Source organism: Corella eumyota, chromosome 3 (assembly GCF_963082875.1).
Source record: "Corella eumyota chromosome 3, kaCorEumy4.1, whole genome shotgun sequence".
Lineage (NCBI taxonomy): Eukaryota > Metazoa > Chordata > Ascidiacea > Phlebobranchia > Corellidae > Corella > Corella eumyota.
Window position 1 is genome coordinate 17,458,340 of NC_137492.1, and position 24,793 is coordinate 17,483,132.

The 24,793-nt window shown below is 30.2% G+C and overlaps 5 protein-coding genes across 6 annotated transcripts; 4 read left to right on the forward strand and 1 right to left on the reverse strand.

The window, feature by feature from the left end:
- Positions 1–101: 101 nt before the first annotated feature.
- LOC145746493 (uncharacterized) lies at positions 102–1,422 on the forward strand. The gene is made up of 6 exons (XM_082564787.1): positions 102–207; positions 359–503; positions 655–772; positions 862–920; positions 1,002–1,222; positions 1,304–1,422. The coding sequence occupies exons 1-6, from the start codon at positions 170–172 to the stop codon at positions 1,398–1,400; spliced, it is 678 nt and encodes a 225-aa protein (XP_082420913.1). The 5' UTR covers positions 102–169; the 3' UTR covers positions 1,401–1,422.
- Positions 1,423–1,772: 350 nt separating this feature from the next.
- On the reverse strand, positions 1,773–2,783 carry LOC145745968 (angiopoietin-4-like). The gene is made up of 2 exons (XM_082564149.1): positions 2,543–2,783; positions 1,773–2,479 (listed from the first exon to the last, which is right to left on the reverse strand). The coding sequence occupies exons 1-2, from the start codon at positions 2,781–2,783 to the stop codon at positions 1,773–1,775; spliced, it is 948 nt and encodes a 315-aa protein (XP_082420275.1).
- A 715-nt stretch (positions 2,784–3,498) lies between these two features.
- On the forward strand, positions 3,499–24,752 carry LOC145745970 (polycystin family receptor for egg jelly-like). Its single transcript, XM_082564150.1, has 33 exons — positions 3,499–3,582; positions 3,688–4,867; positions 5,038–5,178; positions 5,282–5,468; positions 5,533–5,732; positions 5,799–5,955; positions 6,026–6,323; positions 6,400–6,549; positions 6,600–6,746; positions 6,814–6,939; positions 7,091–7,478; positions 7,541–7,737; positions 7,809–7,961; positions 8,058–8,186; positions 8,261–8,416; positions 8,477–8,601; positions 9,009–9,182; positions 9,292–9,491; positions 9,559–10,263; positions 10,636–10,789; positions 10,861–11,000; positions 11,266–11,417; positions 11,499–11,621; positions 11,686–11,821; positions 12,046–12,208; positions 12,379–12,546; positions 12,661–12,798; positions 15,468–15,653; positions 15,811–15,955; positions 16,167–16,284; positions 16,370–16,428; positions 24,141–24,361; positions 24,442–24,752. Exons 1-33 carry the CDS (start codon positions 3,499–3,501, stop codon positions 24,536–24,538), a joined length of 6,897 nt encoding a protein of 2,298 aa, XP_082420276.1. The 3' UTR covers positions 24,539–24,752.
- On the forward strand, positions 17,746–21,011 carry LOC145746491 (polycystin-1-like protein 2). 2 transcript variants are annotated; one of them, XM_082564786.1, is made up of 8 exons: positions 17,746–18,243; positions 18,491–18,567; positions 18,673–18,828; positions 18,915–19,039; positions 19,271–19,444; positions 19,596–19,795; positions 20,022–20,799; positions 20,902–21,011. In XM_082564786.1, exons 1-7 carry the CDS (start codon positions 18,192–18,194, stop codon positions 20,771–20,773), a joined length of 1,536 nt encoding a protein of 511 aa, XP_082420912.1. In that variant the 5' UTR covers positions 17,746–18,191; the 3' UTR covers positions 20,774–20,799; positions 20,902–21,011. The 2 variants fall into 2 exon arrangements, with proteins under 2 accessions (XP_082420912.1, XP_082420911.1); XM_082564785.1 differs by having other exon boundaries at positions 20,899–20,978.
- Positions 20,993–22,799, forward strand: LOC145746494 (polycystin-1-like protein 2). The gene is made up of 7 exons (XM_082564788.1): positions 20,993–21,120; positions 21,283–21,422; positions 21,552–21,706; positions 21,859–21,981; positions 22,182–22,326; positions 22,417–22,579; positions 22,649–22,799. Exons 1-5 carry the CDS (start codon positions 21,089–21,091, stop codon positions 22,290–22,292), a joined length of 561 nt encoding a protein of 186 aa, XP_082420914.1. The 5' UTR covers positions 20,993–21,088; the 3' UTR covers positions 22,293–22,326; positions 22,417–22,579; positions 22,649–22,799.
- Positions 24,753–24,793: the final 41 nt, after the last annotated feature.

Genomic DNA, 24,793 nt, shown 5'->3' on the forward strand with positions numbered 1-24,793 from the left:
ATTTAATTTATTTTTGTCTAGATATGCTTGGGATTTTCTGGTTTATATTTCACTAATTGGAATCTTGTTAATTTTCTTGTACGATTTAATCGAAACGACGAGCAACTTCAGAAAATCGGGAGTTAAATTCTTTAAAAATATTTTTAACATTCTGCATTCTGTTGTAGTAATGACGTCACTATTTGTAACTCTTCTATATTTAACAAGGTAAAAGCTTTTATTTTTCAAAGTAATTAAAAAACAGTATTTTTTAATTTTTTGAATAAAGTTGTTAGTTATTCTTGCACACTTTGCTTTATTTTTAGGTTAACATTTATAGATTTATCTTTATAAAAACATTTCAATTTTTTTATTTTAGAGCTTCTTATACTGACAGAGCTTTAAGATCAAGATTTAATGATGAAAATACTTTTACTTTATTCCACACTGCAGCTTTTGTTGATTATATTACAAGATGTATTTTGGGTTTGTGCACCTTCTTTACCATGATACATGCTATAAAGGTAATTCTTAAACAAGATTTTAAATATAAATGCTAAAAAAAGAAATTTAAAACAATGTAAACAGAAAAAAAGATCAATTTATCATTAACACAGTGAACAAAAAGTTTCATAAATTTAAAAAATTCACTTTTGAAAATTTTTTTTTCATTAGATTATGGAGGGTCATCCGATGTTTGACCTCATGGGCGCCACCGCGCGACGATCATTCCCACATTTACTTGGCAACTCGTTTTATATGTTTTTCCTATATTCGTGTTTCTGTCATATGGGTAATTCACTATTACAATATTTCTTCTTTAAAAATTTTAACAAAAATTTGGTGTTGTCTATTTTTAAATTTTGACTTAAATTTTTTCAGGATTTATACTGTTTAAAGATTTCAATGAATTCAACACAATTATAAGAACAATGCAGACGGTAAAATGCCCATTTAAAATTATTGTAAATATTAGTAAAAATAAATTTTACTGCTAATGTGTTAAATTGTTTTTATTTTAGGTTTTGACTTATGCTATGGAAGCATTTTCTACCACCCATTTACTTGACTACCATCCAGTTACTGGAGGTTTATATGTTATGGTTTATGTTCTTTTTTTCACCAAAATATTTGTTAATTTTACTGCTGTAATACTTGAGAACGCGTTCAGAGAATCAAAATTGTTAATGAGGGATTTCACTAAGAAAGAACACGTGTTCTCTTTTACTAGAAAACAAATGCGGTAAATAAAAATTTTGTTCAATTAAACATTTAATTTATTTGAGTTTATTTTTTATGTGAAATGTTTTTTTTTTTATTTTAGGTCAATGTTTGTGATCAAAAATGCGAAGTTGAAAGATAAAACGGAAAAAGAAATCGAAAATTTTGATCATATTTTACAACAAAATACTAATACGTAAAATAAACATTTTAAATCTTATTATCGTTTTGCTGAAAACCTTTGTATTATGATTCTTTAAATCTTTGTCCGTATCGTATTCTCTTGAACGATTAAAAATTTCTAGATAAAAATTACCTTTAAATGTCTTTTAAGATTGTGACGTCATAATTTTACCATACAGTTAATTTTATTTTTGTGGATAGAAACAGGTTATTTTGTTTAAAATACAGATAATTTTAGATTGTAAACTCAATGGAAAGTTATATTTGCACCTGTGTTATATTCGCTTTGGGAATTCAATCAGGTATATTGTGTTTTTACTACATATTAAACAATTTTGTTGTAAATCGTGTTGCGTAAATTTTAATAATAGCCCAGAAATTATATTAATTTAAAACTGTATTTTCATTGACATAAACCGCAGCGCGGTTTTATTTTTATTAACGTATTTCCAATCCTCCCAATAAATTGTGTTAAATGACATAAGTTGTTTGTGATATGCATAAGGAGCGTTTAAGTTAGAAACATCACATCCCAAAAACCACCAGCCTGATTTTCGTTGATGCGCAGAGTTGAGTGAGGGGTGCTTATCATTATCAACATTTGGAGTGCTAAAATATTCCCGATAAAGAGGGGATAGTAAGTTGTTATCTTCGACAGCACTGCCATAAAAATTACTTGAAGATATTAGGCGAAAATTTTGTTTAGAAGATCTAATCCGAAATTTTTCAAATTCAATGTAAGCAACCAAGCCATCCCAGTCTTCAAAATCAATACGCATGCGCGGTGATTTACTATTTAGGGTTCCATAGCTTAAAATGTAGAGCTGATTTGAAGTAAGTTGGTAGATATTTTCAAGTCCCAACCAATAATCTCCGTTTAAATCCCCAAATCCTCTCACATAATCTTCCCAATTTCTATCAAAGTTAACTTCTCCGTTCACTCTTTTCTGGATGGTAATCCAACCCATTTTGTTCGTATGTGTGCTGTTGGTCTCCATGTCGCAGTAAACATTTATCATTTTTAAGGATCCTTTTACCCAAATTGGGTGAACACCACTTTTTAGATTTTGATTGCTATTATATATTTCTTCACAATCTACAAAATTTAAAATTACTGTTTATATATATTTTTCTTATGAAATACATTCACTGAACTTACCGTAGTAAATAGTTGTTTCAGCTCGTGCTTGTTCTTGTAATTCGGTTTTGTGATTATTCTTCAGGGAATTGTTAATTTTTTTTTCTAGTGCATTAAGACACTGATTTGCCTGTGTACTGCTTTGCAACATGTGGCTAACCTTTTTTGTAATATTTACTATCTCTTTCTCTAAATTTGCAATGTCTCCCATGGCATTTTGAATTGCTTGATTTGCAAACAGTAAAAATAGTAATGTTCGCATATTCATATTTTGTAAACTAATCGTTCTTTAGGCCTTTCTTTGGTTTTAACTAAACCAAATGGGAATATTCAATCGTCAGGCTGTTCGTTAAGCACTTCTGTGTATCCAATAACTTGGAGCTTCGTTGAAAAATTGGAGTGGGGAGTTATGTTAAATTCGATTGTTTTTTCCTTACCAAGGTTAATGTTTTACGTTATTAATTAAGTAAATATGTAAAATTAAATTTAAAATAATGAGTTTTTTAGTTTAATGTGTAAATATAATTTTTAGTTGCAAAAATTCACGCTTAGAAGTTGTATCTGCAGATGAAACAATTTCTTATTGCGAAAATAACGTTTTTTCCAATTTAACAACCATCAGCAGCGAAACTAAATTAAATTACTATTTTTCGGATGCTTGTGACGAGAAATTTGTAATTAATTATCATTACATGGGTAAGCATGGACTAACTATATCGTCTAATCAAACAATGTATATATTAAAATATTTTTTATTATGTTGATATTTAGGACTTCAATGGGAAACAGAACAACAGTATTTTTCATCCGGTTTAAACAGCACTTTTCATTTTAAAGCGTTTGGTTTATACAGTAAAACTTTTTATCAAGACATTTGTAAATTTCGTTTTGGTGACACTCACCAAGCAAAAATTTCCTTATCATCAAATTTTTTTGTATACCATACTTACGTGAACCCCGGAATTTATTTGACTGTAATGTCATGTAAGGATTTTGCATGGCACTCAAGTTTACAATTAACCAAATCTGTTACTGTTGAAGCTGTGATAGTTAATACTAATGTAACATGTTACATGACATTTAAATTTATGTTAAAGTGTACTCATGTCTACTTTTATCCCATAACATACTTTTTGGTTACAAAAAAATTTTCTGTTACAAAAAAGCTCGAAGACGTGTTAAACGTTCAAAAATATAAATTATCTAAAACCGACGTCGTAACGTTTAAGTTTGATACATTGCAACAAGATCAACTTGGTTTTGGAGTTCACACTTTTACATTATTGATGGAAAACAATGTCTCTAGTTCATCCTACAGTTCTTCTTTCGTATTTAATAATGAAATAGAAGGTTTAAACGTACATATAAACAAATATGTTGGTGTATTTCCAAACTTGTTTAAAATGAAAATTACACTTAGCCAAGGTGCTCCTGTTAATATTACAGTTAAAATAACAATCAAAGATCATATTTTATCAACTGTAACATCGTACTGTGAATCATCGTGTACAGAAATTGAATTAGAACTTAGCATTCCCAACATAAATGTCATCTACAATATTAACACAATTGCTTTTAACAATATATCAAGTGTGAGTTTAATATCGAAAGTGGAAGGTTTGCCACAAATATACGACGTGTTCATATCGCAATCAAATTTATGTATTTTGACAAACTGCGAAGTACTATTTTTCGTTAAAGGAGATATCGCAGATTACGACATAACGTTGACAGTTGATGAACTTGTAAGAAAACTAACTTTTAAAATTGATAGTTTGGAACATATTCATGTTGTGGATATAAATCTTCCATTTGAAGCATCTTCTTATGAGCTGCTTAAAGAAAAATATACATTTGTTCAAAGCGGCAAAAAAGATGCTAAACTAGCAATTCAAAATTCTAAACAAACTTTTGACTTTACTGGAAGCATTTTTGTTAAAAAGAAGCAGTCGTGCTTTAGTTCTGTAAAAATAAGAGACGGGCAAACTAAAGGGGAGTTGAAACTGTTAAACGTTGCGAGGTTGCTCGTACTGAGTGTTGATGTAACGTTGGAATGTCTTGAGAACTTGAAATTAGAATTTGAATGGAAAGCTTTTAAAGTTAAAACAAAATTTGACGTTCCAAAAACTAAAAACGAAATTCAAATAAAAGGAGATACAAACCAACAAGAGATCGTCATCAACAATAGAGATTTTGGTTCAGGATTATATGTTATAACCGTGTTTGTTCGTATATATGACGTCACAAACAATGTGATTACGTCAGAGGAGAGCGACAGCAGCTTGATCGAGGTTCCTGTGAGAAAGTTTGATGTTTATTTGAAAAATGGAGATTACAGAGAAATTGGTAAGTTTTGTGGTTTTAACATTTGCATTGCTTGTTTGTTGCAATATTTCATAGTCAACATTAATATATTCTAATTATAGCAACTTACACTTTTTAATTAAATGGTATTGTGGCTTTGCCAATACTTTAACTAAACAAATAAATCACCCATTAAAAAAAAAAATTTGCAGGAAATTTAACCAAGACCCTAATTGAACCAATTATGTTATTAAAATCAGACAATCCACTGTCGGTAGAATATAGTTGGTTTTGTGCTTTAAAACCCACCTCACTACCTCGCGACCCTGACATTGGAAAAATAGTACGAAAAGGTATGACAAATTTTAAACCACAACCTTTAAGAATCTCACACACATTTTAATTAACTTGTTTTTATTAATTCTTAACTTTGACATTTCATAAGTTTCTTTATAGATTCATGTTTTGGTTGGACACCATTGTGGATTTCCTCAGAAAAAATATTAAACCTAAATACAACTGGGTTAAAAGTGAATCGAAGTTATTATATTCGCTTGATCACGTCAATTGAAGACTATAATGACGTCATTGTAGATCAAGAAATATTTCTAAAGTCAACAGCAGTACCAGAAATAAATATTAAGTATGTCAAAATTTAAAAACATTTTAGAAATAAACATTTTTTAAACAAATTCGAATTTTTTTAGGTGTTGGTCAAATTGTGGAAAATTTATTGTCAAAAATCAGCCAATCATCTTTCAGCTACTCTGCCCAAGTTGTGTACGTCATAATTGGATTATAAATGACATCACAGAACTTAACAAATGTGAAAACATAGAGTTCTGTAAAATAACAACATCTGTGCTAAACGAAATAAATTTACCAAATACCACATTAAAAATAACGGGTAAAAAATATTTACTTACTGTATATTAAATAACCCTAAAATATTAAAATTTTTTAATTTTTTTAGGTTTTGATGCAAATGGAAATAACGCGACAATTTTACAAATCTTGAAATTCATAACATCACCTAGCGGAGGCAATTGTGAAATAACGCCAAAATCTGGAGTTGCTTACGTCACTAAGTTTACTGTGACGTGTACAGACTATATGGGCGATGGATTAATGTACAAATTTTACAATAGTAATCCAGGTAAACAACTTTTAAAAAAAAATTTGTAATTTCAATTTTTTTAGTATTTTTTTTGTTCTTGTAGATAACCAACGAACATTATTACAATACGGCTACGAAAATACACTCAGTGACGTCATACTAGGACCACCAGAGCGATTTAATGACGTCACGATAGTAACTGAAATTTGCAACGATCAACAATCTTGTGTTAATGTCAAGTCATCGACATATGTGACAAGCAGTCCGGTTACTACTTCAATATTACCTGAAATTGATCTTGCTTTAAAATCAAAAAATCTTCAGAAAATATTACAAGATGTGGCTTTGGTTTCAAGTTCAACTTTGTTAAACGAAACTAAGGTAAATCAAATCTTTAAAATGTTAAAATCTGTTTATTCAGGAAAAAAAAGTTTATTGTGAAATATTTTTTCAACAGCGAATGGAAGTGTTGGAAACCATAAAAGATATAAAGCCTACATCAGTTGAATCGGTAAAGCAGATCACTGACGTCATTGATCACGTGACAAAACTACCAGATTTAGTCGACCAAGAAGCAGAGGTGTCACATCAAAAAACAACTTTATTTGTATAGATAAAGTTTAATATAAACTTGACAGATTTATTATAATTTTTTAGATGTTAGCTTGGTACAAGTTATCAGCAATCCAGGAATACGTCACCAATAATAATGACGTCACAGAAACAGAGATAGAAGGCATTGTGACGTCAAGTTTGTCGGCAACCTTACATCTAATGCAATCAAACAACACTGCCATACCAAAGGTAAATTTAAATTAAATTTTAAAAAGATTAAAATATTTTTCCTTAATTGAATTGTCTAATTAAACAGAGATCTGAAACTACTCGAATGTCGTCTTTTGGGAGTTTGTTAATGAAAAATATCATTCCTGGAGAACCAACCAAAACCATAGAAGTTGCAGACACAAAAATAAATCTTGTTAAAATAGATGATGAAGTCACAAATGGATTAAAAAACTTAAAAATTGATATTCCAAATTTAAAATCTATTTCTTCACATGATGTTATCAACATTGACGTAAGTAAAAAATGACAAACTTTTGATTTTTTACTTAAAATAAATTATTTAATTATTGTTTTGCTTTTAGGTTATTGAATACGATTCAACAAAAATGAATTTTAATACTGAAAAATGGGAAGTTGATGACGTCACTTCGGTTTCTATAACAACAGGGTTTGAAAACTATGATCCAATATCAAGCGAAGCTTCCAAAAATCTTTCAACGACGATTAAATTACCGAACAAAGAAAATCAGCTGACGACAGTGGTTTTGCACGTGACCAGTGATTGTGATGTCACATTGTGCAACACGGTTGCCAAGGGAACGTTGTTGGTTGATCTTAATTCAACTAACACGGGAGGATTTTTAAATATTTTGTTAACAAATAGAAATGATAACGTCAAGAATTTAAAGATGACATTAAAAGATACCGAGTCCAAAGATTTTTTTATTGAGAAATCATGGAACAAAGGAGGTAAAGATTTCTTGTAAAAATATAACTTAATCATCTACATCACGTGACAATATTACTTTTAGGTTCGTTTTACGATTGGCCGATTCCGATGGCGTCACTACTTGAAAACATCACGACCTACAATGTGAGTATCGTGGCTTATCTTGGATCATCTTATATGAAACAAGGAAGCACCATTGAGATGCAGTTTATGACGTATGCAGTCACGTGTTTATATTGGGATGACATCATAAAAGATTGGAATGATGATGGTTGTAAGGTAAATTATATGTGGTGTAGTTTTGTTTATACTTATTTTTTAAACATTGTATTTTGTTTTCTAAGCCTAAGACCATTGAAGGATTGTCTTTAATGAAATGTGAATGTGACTCTTTTCCCACTTCTCCTCCTAGGAGGAAACGAAGAGGAGCAATGCACGATAGTTTGCCTACTCTCTTTACCTCCAAGTTTATTGTGTATCCAAACAAAATAGATGTTGATAAGGTAAGCCTTAAAATAATTCTTTAACCATGCTAGTGAAGTAAAAGGAAAAATTAGTAAAGTTTAGAAATTAAAAAAAAAATTTGAAAATATATTTAGTTGTCGTGGAATCTTATTGAAGAGTTTATAAAGAATCCAATTATCTTTTCTGTAATATTTATTTTGGGATGCACTTATGCTGTTATTTTTATATGGGCGAAGCGTAAAGACAATGAGTTTGAAAAAAACGTAAGTAGAAAACAAATGTGTAGTATTATAAGTTTAAAAACTTTTGTACAAAAGTAAAATTTAAATGATTTTAGGGTTTTTACGTTGAAGTTTTGGACAACTGTCCGCTCGAAAAGCATCGTTATTACGTCACAATATATACGGGAAGTCGTCGGAACGCTGGGACGACCGCAGTTGTTTCAATTCGTCTTGTTGGAAGAAAATCAACCAGCAAAGTCCATATTTTACAGGTATATTCATTGATAAAATAACATACTGTTAACATTTTAAAAATGTATTTTTTGTTGTAGAACAAGGGGCAGAATATTTTACGACGTGGCAGTGTAAATTCATTTCTGATGACGTCATCTGGTAATCTTGGTGACATCATAGCAGTACGAATTTGGCACGATAAAAGTGGATGCAGCCCCGATTGGTAAGAATTAAAGCTGTTATCTATTGTAATTGATCTGGCTTTGTGCTACCATTCCCAAACATGTAATATATATGCCCGTAAGGTTTGTAGCTTATCACTATGCGTAACTATTTAATATTTATTTGCTTCTTATTAACAAAACGAGGTGGAGATACAAATATTAGCATAAAAATCTCCAGTTGTGGTGGGCAATACTTCTCGTGTTGCAACAATAGTACGACTACCGATTTTAATGGTAACCTGCGTATACATTTGGTACTAAATATTCAGTTGAACTATCTTTCAGCATTATTCTGGGGCTTATATTAAATAAAAAAATCACGCTGACGTATAACTATCATGCTGATTTAATATAACCCTCATGCTGATTTAATATTAACCATATTTAGACATATTTATTTTACCAGGTATCTGCATCGTTTAGTTGTAAGAGATCTGGAGAGTAACGAATGTTGGTTTTTCCTTTGTAACGCCTGGTTTATCCAAATTGTTGATCATATCTTTAGCGCGACTCGAACTCGGGACCTTCACACTTTCAACACAATGTTTTACATCAAAATAGATAACTACCTTCGAGACAGGTAAACTTAACAAATGCCTGAGGGTAGCATCAAATTATTGAATTAAATATTAAACTATTGCAATATATTTTAATCTAATAGGCATTTATTACTTGCTTTGTTACCTTAGGCATCTCTGGTATTCAATATTTGCTATGCGACCTTGGCAACATTTGGAAATGACGAGAGTTGAAAGATTGTCATGTTGTTATCTCTTGATTTTCACCATCATGCTGACGTCACTTATGTTCTACGGGGGGGAAAGTACCCAACCCGGGTTTAAAATTGATCTGGTTTACTACAGCTTTAAATGGGCACACATAGCTATCGGTAAGGCTTTTATTAACTTCACTTTTACTAAGTTTTAAATTTTTAAATATTTAATTTTTTGATTTAGGTGTTGAAAGTGCCATGCTCTGTTTTCCTTTAACGTATATCGTGACGTCACTATTTCGATTGTCTCAGCGGAAAAAAATCAAAAAAAGAAGATTTTCCAACTTCGAGAAAATCGAGAGTGGAGTCATCAGATATACATCATCAGAAGTAAGTGACGATGACGTCAGCGAGAAGTGGACACGTGAGAAAAACAAAGACAGTAATTTGGAGTTAAAATCCTTGCTCGATAAAGGGAAAAAAATATCAACAACATCTCACAAACATGATTCCGATATAAATATGCAAACTGGTAAATCAAACAAAGATCTAACATCTAACGACCGAGTACTTCGACATTTACACAATTTACAAAATGGTGAAAAGTCCAGTGGAAATGAGAAATTTAGAGTAACAACCAGGGACAAAAAAGAAAGCCATACTCGTAAACGTAGAAGTCAGCACTTAAAAATGTTACAAAGTCAACGAGATCTTGTCAACGTGAAATCTTCGGGACAGTTTGTTCAGCAAGATTTCGGTGAACATCAACTAGTTCAAACTGAGAGAGATTTTTCTCCTGAAGGGTTTACACAAAAGTCACGTGATATGAGACAAATGAGACTAAATTTTAAAAAAAAGATTCAACAAGGCAGAAAACTCCAAAAACTAAATTTATCCCCATCATCAGGACATTATTTACAGAGTACAAGTATTTCAACAAATGATTCAAGTAAAATTTATATGAAGACAAAGCGGAAAAAGCGTAGAATCAAATTTACAAAAACTCGTAGTAAACACTTACAGAATCAGTTTGGAAAAAACAAACTAAAAAATGTAAACAGCAAATTCAAAATTTCATTTTTAAAAAAGTTACAATCAAAAACAAAGTTTAAATCTATTTCGGACAAGTCTACACCTTTTCCATCTTCAGGGTAAGTTAAAAACGTCCATACTATATTTTCAACATGTAATTTATATGTAAGGCATATTTAAACATGTTAAATATATAGTCACAGAAGTAATACGAGACACAAAACGCACAGAAGTCATACCAGACACAAGAGAAACGTTTACCAAACCAAACATCATTCGTTTGCTCAAGTCGACATTGATCCAGACTCAGTTGATTATCATCCATTTCCTTGGTTCTTTAGATATATTGGTTGGATGTTTATTTTTCTTGCAATATCAACTTCTAGTACGCTGTGTGTAATGTATGGGATGACAACATTTGGATTTGAAATGTCCAGAGAATGGTAAAATTTATAGTTCAAAACTTTGTAGTAATGTAAATCATTTTCACGTTAATAACTTTAAGATTTTTTAGGGTTGTTTCTCTTTTAACTGGGTTTTTACAAAGTATATTCTTACTTGAACCTTTAAAGGCAACAACTCTTGCGTTTTTAACTGTTTTAAATAATCCAAGACATGACGTCAGAGATTGGATTCCACCAATGCCAGAACCAGGTTGGAACATTTTAATACAAATACAGATAAGTAATAAAAATAAGTTAAACATTTAAATCCAAAATAAATTGTTTTTTAAGGCATCTTAAATTAATCATTTTATTAAGATTTTTGTCAATAAATTGTTAAATAAAATTGAAATATAATGTTTAACTTATATGCCAAACAACCTTTACTTTTGCCAAGCAACATTAACTTTTGTTCAATTTGGCAGAAATTGAATACTTTAAGTTTTACATTTTGGTACTTAATTCTTTATATTTAGTAATGCTTCGGCAAAATGAAGATTCTGATTATGAACAGGATAGACTAATAGCTGAAAGAATTATCAACCCAGCTTATCTTCCGCCAACTGAAGATAAACTAAAAGAAGGAGACATTAAAAGTACTGAAGTCTTAAAAAAGAGAATTTTAAAGGTATGATAGTTTTTTTGTTTTTTTTTAATAAACATGGTATATTTATTAATATTTAAAAAACTTTATTCTTTTGTATTATAGAACATACTGATTCATGTGATTTATCTTATCATGTTGCTAATTGTATCATTTGGACAAAGAGAGAAGAATTCTTTTAGATTTAGTCAAGCATTACAAACAATTTTATTGGACGATTTTAACCAGGTAAATATTGAATAAATTTATGCAAAACTTTATACTTATATCTTTAATTATTTTGTTTTGATAGATTTCGTCAAGTAGTGGAATATATAACTGGGTTGAAAACTCGTTAACTCAAGTTTTACCTGATAATGAAAATTCGTTGAATGGTCAATTTCTGATGATATCAACACCAACTTTAAGACAAAAAAGAGTTAAAAAAGGTTAAATAAAATAGTTTTAACCTTTTTTTTTAGTTTTATAAAAACAATTTTTTTTTTTTTTTAATTTTTTTTTTTTTCAATTTGATTTATAATGTTTGAGATTTTTATGCTTAAAACAAAATAACTACATGGATTTTAAAATTGGGAATTATTTTTAAAAGGGTTTGTTTAGAAACTTTTTTTTTATTTTACTTGCTTTTAACTGCCCTTTTTTACAATCTCAGGTACAATATGTGAACATCAACATTTGATTGAGGAATTAAATCTAAGCGAAACAACAGAATGTCGATACAACTACAAAGCTAAGTATCAAGATAAATCAGCTTATGGTCCTGGTTGGACCAATCAGAACGACGCGCCAAATAAATTTTATGACGTCATCAATAGGTAACGATAAAACTTACAAGAAATGTCATAATTTAAATACAACCACACAACAGAATAGAAAACAAAAACTAAAAGCCTTATACAACAGAATGTTATATCATTTGCAATAAGTCATGCTGTTATAGTAAATAACTGACATTGGAACTTTAACATTTGTTTTTATTTTGAAGTCCTTGGAATTATACTGATACTGGAATTCCGTGGGTGAGTGACTATATGGGTGAACATGCGACGTACGACGCTGGCGGTTATTACGTCACAATACCGCAACAAACAGATGAGGCACTAGCCTTTGTTCAATATTTGAAGAATTTTGATTGGGTAGATTTAAACACCAGGTAAGGTGAACTTTAGTTAACAAAAATATATAACCTAACTATTTATCAAAAGATTTCACGATTTTTTAGTGTTTTTTGGGTACAACTGAATATATTCAACTTTTGTTTGTTTAGGGCAATATTTGTGGAGATCGTTTTCTACAATGTCGTCCACCGAATATATTGCGTCATGACTCTTTCTGTTGAACTCTCAAACTTGGGGAATCCCATTATGTCGTCACAAATTCTTTTAATGAGAAGTCACCATATAGAGTAAGTTATTTTGTGTTTGTGTTGTTTTTACTGGCAAAGCTTAGGAGTTCAACTAATTTTGCACAAACTATGCTGTTGATTAAACAGAGCAATCAAGTACAACCCGAGAAAAATCGTAAAAAATGTTTGTTCTTAACTTATTTTAAAATTTTGCGACGCAACTGCATAGTGCTATACCACTTTGCAAATATTTACAACGTTTTAGTTTATTATTATTTTTTTCCTACGCTGCAAAGTTTGTTTACGACCTGAGGTAAATCGATATGCACCGCAACCTTCGTGATTTAGAAACGAAACTTAATCATTCGTGACATGTTTAATGCCTTTTTTAATTTCGGTCCTAGCTAAGCAAATTATTAATGATTTAGTCTTTGTATTGGTGTGTAATTAGTGCAAACAATTTAAATTGAGATGTCACTGAATTTAACTAAAAACTCGGATTATAAAAGGCATTTTAGTGACAAAGAATTAAGCTTGGTTAACCCCATTTTGCGGTTTCAAGAATGGATTGAATTGGAACAGCAGCAAAACAAATGTGCAAGTATTATTTCACTTGCCACGGTGTCTAATAGCAAACCGCGAGTTAGGGTTGTCGTTTTAAGTCATGTTGATGAGGCAGGATTTTGCTTTGATACCTATACAAAGTCGAAAAAATTCGAAGAAATTGAGAAAAATCCACATGTGGCTTTTACTGTTACGTGGCCCAATACCATGCGTTCAGTAAGAGTTGAAGGCAGTGCTGAACTAGTACCTGAAGCTAATAACTTTACCTTCTATTCGCATAAGCAAAAAGTAAACGTCCTAAGTTCGGCCGAAAAAAGCAAAGTTATAACTGAGGCAGAATATAAAAAGCTACAAAAAGAACACGAGATCCTTTGTGAGAAATATAAAGGAGTTGACAATATTCCAAAACCAGATTTTATAAAAACTTTTCGGATTGTTCCTCAAACGATCGAATTTCTTGATGAGTTTCCCACAGAATTAGAAGAAAGAATTCAATTTGATAAAGTCTCTGCTTCAAAATGGGGATTTGTTAGACTAAACCCATAATTTAAAAAAAAAATTATTAAGTATTTGAATGTGTGTGTCAATAATATTTTGATATTTTTAAATAAATTTCTAAAACAAAAAAACCTCACGAAAATATGGTTTTGTTTTATTTAATTACCAAAAAAGATTTAAGATAATAAGAATAAACATTAAACAAAAAAGAAGAATGTACTGTTATTGTAGAAGAATGTACTGTTATCTGGTGTACTGTTATTGTAATTGTGTAATTTTAAAAAGCATTACTTTGGCCAATTATATTGCAATTGGTATAAACTTGATCTAACAAACTTGCGACATCACCGCATGGTATCATACCATTTTGTAAATGTTTACAACGTTAAAGTTTATTATTAATTTGTTTTCACACCGCAAAGTTTGTTTATGATCTGGCATACGTTGGTATGTACACCAACTTTGTCTTTTTTCCTAAGCTAAGCGATTTTTACATGATTTTAAATCTGTATTGCATAGTGTATATTAAGCTCAAACAATTTAAAGTAAAATGTCATTGAATTTAAATAAAAACGTAGACTATAAAAAGCATTTTAGTGACAAAGAATTGTGCTTGGTTAACCCCATTTTGCGGTTTCAAGAATGGATTGAATTGGAACAAAAGCAAAACGAATTTGCAAACATTGTTTCACTTGCCACGGTGTCTAATAGCAAACCAAGAGTAAGAGTTGTCGCTTTAGGCAATGTTGACGAGTCAGGATTTTGCTTTGATACTTTTGCAAAGTCTATGAAATGTACAGAAATGGAAGAAAATCCACATGTGTCATTTACTGTTATGTGGCCAATGACTATGCGCACAGTAAGAGTTGAAGGCAGGGCAGAAGTGATATCTTCAGCTGAAAAATCTGCTTACTATTCATGGACAACTACTGTAAAGTTATATGCTCAAAGTTTGGCCGAAGTAGGCGGAGTTATAACTGAGGCGGAATACAAAAAGCTACAAAAAGAACACGAGGTCCTTCGAGAAAAATTTGAAGGAGTTGAAGTTATTCCAAAACCAGATTCTATAAAAACTTCTCGAATTGTTCCTCAAACGATCGAGTTTCTTGATAAGTTTTCTGCAGAATTAGAAGAAAGAATTCGATTTGTTAAAAATTCTGAATTAAATTGGGAATTTGTTAGACTTAATCCATAATTTCAATTTTAATTTTTTTGTTAGACGTGTTAATAATATTTCGGTACTTTTTAAAAAGATTTCTAAAATAAAAATCAAACAAAAACGATGTTTGTATTATTTATTTTCGTCACTAAAAATAATATCGTGTATTTAGTCAATCAAAACTTAAAAAAATAGAATAGTTTTATTAAATAAACAAACAAGAAAAAGTGTTATTAGGTTAGTTTGTCCAGGGTAAAATTGTGTTAATTTGATATACAAAAACCAGGTCAAATATAGCGCAGACAATAACATTTGTATACCAATTAGAAAAGACAAAATTGTTGATTTGTTAAATATGGAAATGATATCAAAAACTTATGTATATTTAATTCTATTTTAAATTATGTTAAAAAAAATAATTTACTACTTATAGCTAAGGTTGCTATAAAGAACAATCACATTTTGAATAATTTTCCAGTAAATACTTAACAAGCTTAATTCTGTTTAGGTATGTTTGGGATGTCGTTGTGTTTATTTGCGTTTTTGGAATTTTTATCATGTTTCTTTACCACTTGACGGAGATAGCGAGCAACCTTTTAAACGTTGGATTCAAGTTTCTGAAAAGTTTTTGGAATATTTTACATGTCTGTACAACAATTGCTTCCTTTTTAGCCGTTATCCTATACTTAACAAAGTAAGGTTTTTATAGTAATAGAGTTTATAATTTTTTACCATATAAATTGAAAGTAAAAGGTAATTTATTTTTAAAACATATTTTTTATTATTAGGAATTAAAGCATTTCATTTTTTGATGAACTTTTGACTTAAATCAATTATTTTGTTATTTTTAGAACGTACTACACTGATCAGGCTTTTTATTCTCGCATAACCAAAGAAAACACTTTTCAGTTATTTCACACAGCAGCTTATATTGATTATATAACTAGGTGCTTGTTGGGAATGTGTTCACTGTTCACAATGTGCTATACAGTCAACGTACGTGTTTAAATTTTTTTCATGTTTTTTTAAATATTTTAACTAAGTTATTGATTTATTTTTTGAAAGTTATGGCCTTGCAAAACTTTTTATTATACCTTGCATTGAATTCAAAAAAATTTTTTTTGGAGAATTTTATTTTATAACTTTAACTAAATATAACAAAACTTAGAAGTTATTTGAAAATTGTTGTGTTTTTTATTTATGTTAGATTCTGGAAGGGCATCCTCACTTCGAGCTCATGGGCGTCACCTCACGGCGATCCATTCCGCTTTTAATTGGCAACACTTTTTATATGGCAACATTGTTTTGTGCATTCTGTCATATTGGTAAATACCAACAAATTTTCTTAAAATATTTGTTAATTTATTTATGTGAAAATTTTTATTTTTTTTAATATTTATATTTATTTAGGTTTAATTTTATTTTCTGACACAAGAGATTTCAATAGCGTTGTTCGTTCCATGCAATCGGTAAGTTAAAATAATATAAAAAAAAAATTTTTTAAATCAACTTTAATTTTATAAATTTGATTTTAATAAGGTTCTTGGATTTGCAATGGAGGCGTTTACGTCATCAGAAATCTTGGATATTTATCCAATCACAGGCGGAGTTTTTCTTTTCGTTTACGTCATGATTTTCACGAACATCTTCGTGAATCTCACGGCAGGGATTTTCGAGAACGCATTTCGTGAATCAAAATTAATGATGAGAGATTTCACGAAAAAGGGAAAACTTTTAACATTCGGTAGAAAACAAATTAGGTGATTATATACTCAATTTTTTTTTTTTTAATTTACACATTTTAAACATTAAAAAGCCGGCAGCGTGGTGTAGTGGTAAGAACACTTGCTACACCATATGAGGACGGGAGATCGATCCCCACTCCTCTGACGCTATAAACCGTAAAAACTTCTGCTGATCCAGCACTTTATTATCAATAATCGGGCAATTATCGCAAACTGTCACAGACGACTCGAGACTGGGTCGAAGTAACTGATGTTGCTCTACGTTTAGGTCGCGCATCCGACCTTCCCACATCGATGATAAAGATATATACAAAAAAGCTTTTGTTTTAAAGTAGTAATGATTTTTATAGCCTGTAAACAAAACTATTTTGGAAGTAAATTTGCTTAAAAACCTTAAATTAAAAAAGCACAAGAAAGTTTTTATTTATTTTGCAAAACAGATTATAATTGGTTTCTGTTTATGTTGTTCAGATCCTTGTTTGTGATCAAGGGAGCGAAGTTGCAGAACAAGACAGATGCAGAAAAGAAAGAATTTAATTTATTGTTAGAAAGACAAAATAAAACAAAATTATAAAGTTTATTTTAGAGTTAGGAAAATCAGTTTTTCACAAAATTTTAGGTTGTGGTCCAAATATTTTAGGTTGTGGTACAGTAATTTTTGTTGGCAGGCGCTAAGACTTGGTAGGGCCTATTTAGAACAAAAATATCTACTAAATACCACAAGTACTAAAATATGTAAGGTTCTCGGGATAAACGAAAATTGTTTATCGCATTCAAAGTGAACTTCTTATAAAATATTAAGACACGACAGCTTATACCGTTTCGCAAATGTTTACAAAAGCTTAAGTTTATTCTTTTTCTCTTTGTTTACTGCCAAGTATCATGTTGCACTTGTCTGCGAAGGTTGAGTTGGTACCTGATGTTGATTTCCCTTTGTTCAAAGCGTAACTTGATCAATCGTGACTTGTTTAAAGCCTTTCTTTTGGCTTTGTTTTTTTTTGCTAAACAATATACATTTGAATTTTTTGAAGCATTTGTATGTATGTGTGACGTTTGTAAGCAATCAAAGGCATAATGCCATTAAATTTAAATCTAGACGTTAGCTTTAAAAGGCATTTTAGTGACGAAGAACTAAGCTTAGTCAACCCGATTTTGCGCTTTCAAGAATGGGTTGGATTAGAGCTAAAGCAAAACATATTTGCTAAAACTGTCTCCCTCGCTACGTTGTCTAACGGGAAACCAAGAGTAAGGGTTGTCGCTTTAGGCAATGATGCCGAGTCAGGATTTTGCTTTGATACCTACAAAAACTCGATGAAGTTTAAAGAAATAGAAAAAGATCCTAACGTGGCTTTTACTGTTATGTGGCCAATGACTATGCGCACAGTAAGAGTTGAAGGCATCGCAGAAGTAATTCCTTCAGTTAAAAATTCTGCTTACTATACGTGGATGACCAAAGAGAGATTAAACGCCCAGAGTTCGGTCAAAATATGCAATGTTATAACCGAGATGGACTACAAAAAGTTACAAAAAGAACACGAGGTACTTAGAGAAAAGTATGCAGGAGTTGAAGATATTCCAAAACCAGATTTTATAAAATCTATTCGAATTGTTCCTCAAACGATCGAATTTCTCGATGAGTTTCCTATAGAATTAGAAGAAAGAATTCGATTTGATAAAAATTCTGAATCGAATTGGGAATTTGTTAGACTTAATCCATAATTTCAATTTTAATTTTTAACAATTTTAATTTTTAACGAATTTATTAAAAACCCAATCATATTTTCAGTTATTTTAATACTTGGATTTCTCTTTGTTCCGTTTTTTATTTGGGCGAAGAGAAAAGATATGCAGTTCAAAACAGAAGTAAATTAGAACAATAACAATATCATATTTTTATTTATCTGGCAAAAATAATTATTTTTATTAAGGTTAGATTTAAAAATTTTTATTATTTTTTTTTAATTATAGGGTTTTTACATTGAAGTATTAGACAATTCACCTTACGACAAATATCGTTATTACGTCACAATATATACTGGGACTCAACGCGATTCTGGGACCACAGCAGTCGTCTCTATCAGATTGGTTGGAAAAAAATCGAACAGCAAAGTGCATGTAGTTCAAGTAGGATTATATATAACAAATGGTTTTACACTAAACTTAAATAGTAGTAAGTTTTGTTATTTTCTATTTATATTTTTAAATGTCAGTATGAGGAAGAGGGTTTACTATCTTGGGGAAGCGTCAATTCATTTCTGGTGACGTCATCAGGAGATCTTGGTGACATTATTGCTATTCGAATTTGGCATGACAACAGTGGTAGCAGCCCAGACTGGTAATTTAGATTGCAATATATTTGTTATAAAGTTTTTGGATCACTTGTACTTTACGGTTATTAGAAAAACGCTCGTCATTTACGGTCCTAGCTAATTCTCTTTTCTACCCCATGGTCTTAAGTTTTTTTCTAGAACCGTAAAGTTTAAGTGATCCACGTGTTTTGCCTTAAAAATTTTAATATGCAAAATGGAATAAAAACCTAATTTAAATTACGTTTAAATATCCTCAGGTATCTTTACCGAATGGTGGTCAGGGATCTCGAAAGCAGTGAGTGTTGGTTTTTTCTCTGTGAGACTTGGTTCACTCAAACTATCGACCATATCTTCAGTGCGACTCGAACTCGAGACCTTCACAAGTTTTCAACAATGATTTCGGTTAAAATGGATAACTATCTAAGAGACAGGTAAGCTAAAATTGAATTTTAAAAAAATGTGATTTAATCTTTTAGGATTAATTTTAACATTTTTCTTAGCTATATTTATCTAGTATTTATTTTATGGTATAACCCCTTATTTAATCTTTGTATAACAATGAAAAATCAATTTTTAAAATAGGCATTTGTGGTTTTCTGCTTTTCTTATGCGACCTTGGCAAAATGTAGAGATGACGAGGGTTGAAAGGTTGTCTTGTTGTTATCTCCTAATTTTCACCATCATGCTGACGTCATTGATGTTCTACCGAGGGGAAAGTACCCAACCTGGGTTTAAAATTGATCTGGTTTATTACAGCTTTAAATGGTCACATATAGCAATTGGTAAGTGTTAAGCAGTAAATATACTTTGTCTTTTGTTTTGGCAAAGCATTGCTTTAATTATCAGCTGACCTAACAAGTTGATATATATACCCCTATACCTTAACGCTGGTTCTAGTACTAGTTGCATAGGGCATTACTCACTTATACAAAGGCTACCAAAAGTAATAGGTTTACTGGTTTGAATTTATCGAACTATATCTATATATAAACGCAGTATTGTTATTAGGACTTGAAAGCGCCATGTTATGTTTCCCACTTACATATGTCGTTACTTCGTTATTTCGATATTCCAAAAGACGAGAAAGCAAAACAGAGAAGAGTTTTACGAATTTCCAAAGAATAGAAAGTGGAATGCTAAGTTATTATTCGTCACCTTCTGAAACAGATAGCTCAGAAGATAGCCACGACAAAGGTTTTTATGTTCAAAACAAAGACAACAATGAAGATATTGATCTTGATATTGGGTCTCTAGATGACAATAATAAAGATAATACTCAAGATGAGAAAGAACCATTTAGTTTTCAGAAATATTTTGATAATTTTGTTAATCGAAATAACAAAGCAGATATTATAGTACATCAAGATGCAGATAAAAAGTATACAAAGCCTTCTGAAGATGGCAAAAGTTCGTTAAAAACAAGTGATAGAAGCCTAGGCAGCAAATCAAGTAGTCGTGTCAGATTTAAGTTGGCATCATATAAAGAAGATCCAGCACATCATTCGAAAAATTATTTCAAACACAAACGCAAGGAATCTAATCAACCATCTTCACTATATCTAACTGAACGACAATTTAACATTGACGATTTCCAACAAAGATCACGTGACATTGAACAGTCTTTAAGTGAGTCTGACGACGACAGAGACATCTTAAATCAGCAAATAAAACCTTCAGCTGGAAATGCTTCTGATAAGTTATCAAATTCTAAATCTGATCAGTCTAATTCAGAGGCTAATTGTGAAGAAATTTATCTTTAGCAGGCTGTATACCCTTCTTCAAATCAGTAAGTCATTTGAATTATATATTTTAAAATTTTGATTTTACAAAAATATTAAAATTATTTTTCATTTGAATTTTTTTAACTTTTATTGTTTTATAAAAGTAGCCAGACAAGCCAAATAAACCACGCTAGATCTTCAAATACAAGTTCGAAACATCATTCTTACGCTCATGTTGATATTGACCCAGACTCAGTTGATACTCATCCATTTCCTTGGTTCTTCAGATATATTGCTTGGATATTTGTCATTGGAACAATATTGATATCAAGTTTTCTGAGTGTTGCTTATGGAATGAATTTTGGGATCGAAATTTGTAGAAGATGGTAAGATTTAACTAATCTGACAGGGCGAACAGTCTGTGTCAATTTAGCATGTTTTATTAAAACGTATAGTCCTTCAAATAGTAGTATAAACTTTCTTGAATATATTGCAAACTTTTAATATTTTTCATATTTAAAAAAAAAGTTAAATCTTACATATTTTAGGTTAGTTTCATTATTGGCTGGTTGCCTGCAAAGTTTATTATTGCTCGAGCCACTTAAAGCATTGGCTCTTGCGTTTCTAACTGTTTTAAATAATCCAAGACATGATGTAAGAGACTGGGTTACACCAATGCCCGATTACGGTAACTTATTGTTTAGCAGTAATGTCGTTATATTTTGAAACTGTTATGACTATAAGCCAATCAAACTTTATAACTTAGAAACTTTTTTAATAAAAAAAGGGCTTTTCTGTAAGTTTTTTTTTAAAACAGCAAAAATGCGAAACCACACTGACCCAGAGTTTGAAGAAAAAAGACAAAAAGCAGATCGGACGATCAGCCCAGTATATTTCCCACCAACTGAAAATACTGTCAGAGAAGGTGCTGCACAAAGTTCAGAGGAACGAAAAGTCAGAAGAGTAATGAAGGTACAATAAAATTTATAAATAGTACAAACATTATGTACTGCATCTTTAAATATGTATAAATATTTTAGTATGTTATTTTTGTCGGGGCAATAAAAGTACTTTTATTGATTTAGCTTAGAAAAATTAATATAATGACTCAATTTAATTTGTAGAATGTTTCTATTCATCTTGTTTATTTTCTGATGCTGCTAATCGTATCGTTTGGCCAACGAGAAAGTAATTCGTTTGCATTCAGAGAAGTGTTGAAGACTATTATTTTAGACGACTTTGAGCAGGTTAATTATTACAAAATTTTTGTCATTTGTCAAAGTAGTTCCATATATTTTTAACATTATATAGTTGATACGTTTAAGTAGAAAAAACAACTACACAAAGTTTAGCTATTACCAGTTACAAGTAAATCTAATTAAAACCCAAAAAAACAAAATATATATTTAAACAATGTAGTAACATAAATTAAATGTTGTGTATTTAGATTTCGAGCCGTGATGGTATATATGATTGGGTCGATAATTCCTTGACTGTTTTGTTATCCAAAGAAAGTATAGCTCAGCATTTTGTTGATGAACAACTTCTTGTTATTTAGAATCCAAAACTTCGACAAAAAAGAGTCGGAAAAGGTAAAACAAACAAAATAAAATTAAATATATTCTTGACGATTAATATTTCCAAAACTTTTTTTAATAATCTAAATAATTTGTTTTATTAAGGTTTGCAATGTTTGCATGGAGACGTTTTAAACGACTTACAGCTAAATAATTCTACTGAATGTTTATTAAACTTCGATGTCGGGGTTCAAGAAAAATCAGCTTTCGGGGCCGGTTGGTCAAATCAAACTGACGTCACATCAATATTTTATGACGTCACGAGCAGGTTAACTCTTAAACATTAAATTTTATGCGCTAAATATTTTCTTAAAATAAGAATTTTTTTTATGTTTAGTCCTTGGAATTACACAGAAGATGGAATCACGTGGGTGGGTGACATTTGGGGTGAGCATGCGACCTACGACACAGGGGGTTATTACGTCATAATACCTCAACAAAGAGATAGAGCAAGCGATTATTTAAATTATTTGAAGTCTAAAAATTGGATTGATAACCATACGAGGTAATTTAATAATTTTTCAAGAAAACTTCTTGGTATATGGCTTAGAAGTGTTTTATTTTTTGTTTAGGGCAATATTTGTGGAGATCGTTTTCTACAATGTCGTCCACCGAATATTTTGCGTCATGACTCTTTCTATTGAACTCTCGAACTTGGGGAATCCCATTATGTCGTCGCAAATTTTTTTAATGAGAAGTCATCACATCGAGTAAGTTACATATTTTTACAAGATTTTTTATAAAAAAAAAATTTTTAGATTTTTTTTGCATATTTAGACAAATTATTATCAAAATGTTGTTATAACTTGATACTTTCCTAGACAATATTAATTTAATTTATTTTTGTCTAGATATGCTTGGGATTTTCTGGTTTATATTTCACTAATTGGAATCTTGTTAATTTTCTTGTACGATTTAATCGAAACGACCAGCAACTTTAGAAAATCGGGAGTTAAATTCTTTAAAAATATTTTTAACATTCTGCATTCTGTTGTAGTAATGACGTCACTATTTGTAACTCTTCTATATTTAACAAGGTAAAAGCTTTTATTTTTCAAAGTAATTAAAAAACAGTATTTTTTAATTTTTTGAATAAAGTTGTTAGTTATTCTTGCACACTTTGCTTTATTTTTAGGTTAACATTTATAGATTTATCTTTATAAAAACATTTCAATTTTTTTATTTTAGAGCTTCTTATACTGACAGAGCTTTAAGATCAAGATTTAATGATGAAAATACTTTTACTTTATTCCACACTGCAGCTTTTGTTGATTATATTACAAGATGTATTTTGGGTTTGTGCACCTTCTTTACCATGATACATACTATAAAGGTAATTCTTAAACAAGATTTTAAATATAAATGCTAAAAAAAGAAATTTAAAACAATGTAAACAGAAAAAAAGATCAATTTATCATTAACAGTGAACAAAAAGTTTCATAAATTTAAAAAATTCACTTTTGAAAATTGTTTTTTCATTAGATCATGGAGGGTCATCCGATGTTTGACCTCATGGGCGCCACCGCGCGACGATCATTCCCACATTTACTTGGAAATTCGTTTTATATGCTTTTCCTATATTCGTGTTTTTGTCATATGAGTAATTCACTATTACAATATTTCTTCTTTAAAAATTTTAACAAAAATTTGGTGTTATCTATTTTTAAATTTTGACTCAAATTTTTTCAGGATTTATATTGTTTAAAGATTTCAATGAATTCAACACAATTATAAGAACAATGCAGACGGTAAAATGCCTATTTGAAATTATTGTAAATATTAGTAAAAATAAATTTTACTGCTAATGTGTTAAATTGTTTTTATTTTAGGTTTTGACTTATGCCATGGAAGCATTTTCTACCACCCATTTACTTGACTACCATCCAGTTACTGGTGGTTTATATGTTATGGTTTATGTTCTTTTTTTCACCAAAATATTCGTCAATTTTACTGCTGTTATACTTGAGAACGCGTTTAGAGAATCAAAATTGTTAATGAGAGATTTTACTAAGAAAGAACACGTGTTCTCCTTTACAAGGAAACAAATGCGGTAAATAAAAAAAATTGTCCAATTAAACATACACGTAATTTAAATCTAACTTTTATTTGAAATTTTACTTTTTATTTTAGGTCAATGTTTGTGATTAAAAATGCGAAGTTGAAAGACAAAACGGAAAAAGAAATCGAAAATTTTGATCATATTTTACAACAAAATACCAATACATAGAAATAAATTTACAATAAATAATACTACCTATGTGATGTAATAATGCTTGATTTATACAGTTCAGATTAATTTTAAAGTGTTAATAAAAATAATGTAAGTATTGCCCAAATTTTGCTATACAGACATACTAGAACGCGTTACGCGAAGAAATGCATTTAAAAGAGCATACAAAGATATTAAACTACGCTCTATTACATGCGTGCTTTCTTATTCAAACAGGTAATAGATTTTATTTAAAGTTGATAGACTATATAT